The sequence below is a fragment of the Lipotes vexillifer genome, unplaced genomic scaffold, assembly GCF_000442215.2.
Source record: "Lipotes vexillifer unplaced genomic scaffold, Lipotes_vexillifer_v1.1 scaffold240, whole genome shotgun sequence".
In the NCBI taxonomy this organism is placed as follows: Eukaryota; Metazoa; Chordata; class Mammalia; order Artiodactyla; family Lipotidae; genus Lipotes; species Lipotes vexillifer.
In genome coordinates this window covers 7,360,592-7,364,745 of record NW_006797481.1, presented here as the reverse complement: position 1 = coordinate 7,364,745, position 4,154 = coordinate 7,360,592, and the positions used below count along the sequence as shown (strand labels likewise).

The following is a 4,154-nucleotide window of genomic DNA, read 5'->3' as shown; positions in this document are numbered from 1 at the left end:
GGATTCTCAACCACTGCGCCACCAGGGAAGCCCCCTTTTTTTTTTTTTTTAAAGCTGAGGGGAAAGTCAAGAGACTTCTTCCCAACAGGATGGAAATTTTATTTTTTATTTTATTTTACTTATTTATTTTTGGTTGTGTTGGGTCTTCGTTGCTGTGCACCGGCTTTATCTAGTTGCGGCGAGCAGGGGCTACTCTTTGTTGTGGTGTGTGGGCTTCTCATTTTGGTGGCTTCTCTTGTTGCAGAGCACAGGCTCTAGGCGCACAGGCTTCCATAGTTGTGGCACGCAGGCTGTAGAGCGCGGGCTCAGTAGTTGTGGCACGTGGGCTCTAGAGCGCAGGCTCAGTAGTTGTGGTGCACAGGCTTAGTTGTTCTGTGGCATGTGGGATCTTCCAGGACTAGGGATCGAACCCATGTCCCCTGCATCGGCAGGAGGATTCTTAACCACTGCACCACCAGAGAAGTCCCACAACTATATACTTTAGATTTAAAAATCCAGGATAAACAGTATAAACATGATTATTAGTTTGATAGACATTATAAATGCCAGGCTACACCCCCCCATTTTTTTTAACTCCCATTTTATTTACAAGAACAAACTCTTCAGCCCTCAGTGAAATGGTTAGGCAGGGTAAAAACTTCTTGAGTGGCAGTTTAGCAAGGAAGTGATGAGCCTGGACTCTGGGGCCAGACCACTTGGGTTCTAATTAGTTTCACATCTTAGTAGTTGTGTGACTTTGGACAAGTTACTCAGCCTCTTGATGCCTCAGTTTCCTCATCTAAATGGGAGATACTAATAGTATCTACCTCTAATGCTTATTGTGAGAATTATGAGAATTAATATATGGAAAGCACCCAGAACAGTGCCTGGCACATAGAAAGTACTATATAAGTGTCTGTTGTTATTGTTGTTTGCTATAAGATTCTCATTATAAAAATCTCAAGGAGATGTTGATAAGCTGAACCAAACCAAAAATGGAAAGGCAAGGGACTGGAAAAAATACTTGAAAGAGATTATTTGGCCACAGGCTATTCCAGAGGCTACAAGAAGAGAAGGGCAGAAGGAGTGACCTAGCCACAAATACTGGAGTATAAAGCCTTGGTTACGTTTGATCAGATCTCAATTTCTGATCACACATTAAAATGCACTTGGGGGCTTCCCTGGTGGCGCAGTGGTTGAGAGTCCGCCTGCCGATGCAGGGGCCACGGGTTCGCGCCCCGGTCCGGGAGGATCCCACATGCCACGGAGCGGCTGGGCCCGTGAGCCATGGCCGCTGAGCCTGCGCGTCCGGAGCCTGTGCTCCACAACGGGAGAGGCCACAACAGTGAGAGGCCCGCGTACCGCAAAAAAAAAAAAAAAAAAATGCACTTGGGTAATTGAATCCAAAGCTAAGTCCATGGAGCAGGGGTGGAAGGGAGGGAAAAGAGAATGGGCCAAGCAGCGTGTTGGCCAGAAGAGCACAGGCTCACTTCTTTAGTTCCTTCATTCTGATCAGAACACTAATAATCTGGAATTGGACTCACTAATGGATTATTATTCCAGGTTTAGCTGTGTGAATACCAACAAGTTATTCAACCCCTTTGAATTTCAATTTCTTTATAAAATGGAGATGATAATAATTAGACTTGTTAGTGTTGTTAAAGGAAATAATCCACATAAAGTGCTTATTATTAGCTCAGTGCCTTAAACAGGAAATGTTCCGAATGGTTTTCATTTTCACCACCATGCCCCCCGTCGTCATTATCATCCTCATCAACTGGTATGTAGAATCATAAACTCCTGAATCCCGACCTGACACAGCCTCTGCTTCTACACTATTTCTCATACCTCCAGCTTCTAAAAGAAATAAGTACACAGAGACCAAGACCAAACAGATGCTCACAGTAATACTACAATGAAGCTTTGGCCTCATAGGTAGACCCTAGTTGAACTAGCCTGGCCTGTTTGGAGAATTAGATAATGGAGACCTGATCTGGTCTTTCACTCCTGTATATACCAACACAGCTCTTTGGCAAAGTAGAGAGGCTTTAAACCCATGTCATATTCTAATGATTATAGTTTTATTTCCAATCTTTATGCTTTTTGCTTCTTTTTCTTGTATGAATTAGGACCTTCATATGATGCTAAATAAGTCTTGATAGCAGATCTCCTTGTCTCATTTCTATTCTCAGGGGAATGTCTTAGTTCGGGCTGCCATAACAAAATGCCACAGGCTGGGTGGCTTAAGCAACAATTTTATTTTCTCACAGTTCTGGAGGCTAGAAGTCCAAGGTCAAGGTGCCAGCATGATTGGTTTCTGGTGAGAGCTCTCTTCTGGCTTATAGACAGTCACCTTCAACCTTTGTCTTCACATGGCAGGGGCAAAATAAAGTAAAAGAATATAATAATGAAAAGCTTTTGATCTAGTTCTAAAGTGATTAAGCAGAGACTGAGTCCCCAGAATATAATGGATGCACTGTCACTTTTAATTTATGTTTATTAAAAATATTTGACTATGAAAAATTAAATGGAAATAAACTACTTTCCTTTAGATTTCATATGATAGCAATTAACACAGCGAAAGAGGCAGCATGTTGAATAGATTTTCTTGTTGGACTTCCTGGGTTCAGATTCCAGTTCCTTCATTTACTAGCTCTGTGATCCTGGCAAGTTAGCTAACCTGTCTAAGCCTCAGTTTCTTTTGTAAAGGGCCTGTAAGAAGGGCCTTTTGAGAAGATTTAAGTGATAATCTCTGTAAAGTGCTTGGCACATAGCAACCACAGTTTATTGACCATCAGCATTATTTTTGTTAAATTAAACAAAATTTAAATTAAATAAAACTTAATTTTGTTAAATTAAAAGACACTTGAAAGTAATTCAAGTTAAGGAAGAAAAATTCCTTCTGGACACAACTACTTGAAGTTAAAGAAAGTACAAATAAAATAGCCTTTCCAATATGTTTATTTTAGCATATGTCTGACCAAATTATTTTAGTGAAAATGTCTCAACTACATATAAAAGTAGCTTCAGAATACAGCTTAAATATTTTAAAAATAGAATTTGAGAAACAGAGCCTTGTCACATTGTAATAAGTTGTAATATCAGTCTTAAAAAAACAGAAAATTATTAATTTTAGAAAACAGCTATATTGTAATATAGTGTACTCTTAGGTTTATTACATGTCAACCATATCTTTTTGAAAAATGTTCACAACAATTAAACAGTAGATTTTTTAAGAGCAGCAGTGATGTGAGTCTAAGTCTAAAAGCTAATACTGGGGTAGAAATATACATTTGTTAGACTATTAAAAGATACAGTCCTTTCATGAGAAATTGTTCAAAGAACTATTCCTGTATTCCTAAAGCATGTAATTTAGGTACTTGAGTGCCAGAGTTTCTTTGGAGAGTGTGTGTCAATGCATTTCTCTGTCACATAAAGTAAGAAATCAGATGTTTAAAAACATTGTGCCCAGAGATGCAGAGGGACATTTTGCTATTAAGAATACTTCGGATTTCTGTGAATGTAAATTTATAAGTCTAAAGAAGTGAACTTTTCACAAGGAAAATGGAAAAATTTCCAAAATGACTTAAAACATTGCAAATATTTTTACTTTCTTCTATCAGATGATTTATAAACATACTACTGTCTTCCCTTAATTTCAATTTCTGAAAGATTGGGAATGTTTGTATTAACCAGATATATATATAGTAATTACTGTTTATTTTCATAAAGGTTCAGAGGTCCAAAGAGATGACATTCTGTGGATAGCCATGGCAGGGACTCATCAGATATGGGCATTCCTGTTGGACTATGGCAGATTACCAAAGAAAAAGTAAGTGGTAACATCGGTAACATGTCTCTTTGGGTAAACGTGGCGTTCACAGAACTCCTTTTCCCGAAGTCTCCATCCTCGTAGCTCTCACTGTACTAGTCAGGATGTGCTGGGCTGTGCTACCATGACCAGCAGCCCAGGTCCCCGGTGGCTTAGGACGAGGTTTGTTTGCTGGGGGAGCACTACTCTGGCCCCAAGGCTGATGCAGCAGCCACCGTCTGGAGCTCTGCCAGCTGTCCTGGCAGAGAGAGACAGAGGTGGTGAGTTGCTCGCTGGCTCTGTAAACTCCTCAGAAGTGACACACATCACTTCTACTCACATTTCGTCAGCCCAAGTAAGGCTC

The 4,154-nt window shown here is 40.1% G+C and overlaps 1 protein-coding gene across 1 annotated transcript in view; it reads left to right on the top strand.

Annotated features, from left to right (window-relative positions):
- Nucleotides 1-4,154, top strand: part of NHLRC2 (NHL repeat containing 2) — a 57,616-nt gene that overhangs the window by 42,415 nt on the left and 11,047 nt on the right. Inside the window, exon 6 of the mRNA XM_007469617.1 lies at nt 3,712-3,811. Coding sequence (XP_007469679.1) covers nt 3,712-3,811 — 100 coding nt within the window. The remainder of the gene's footprint in view (nt 1-3,711; nt 3,812-4,154) is intronic.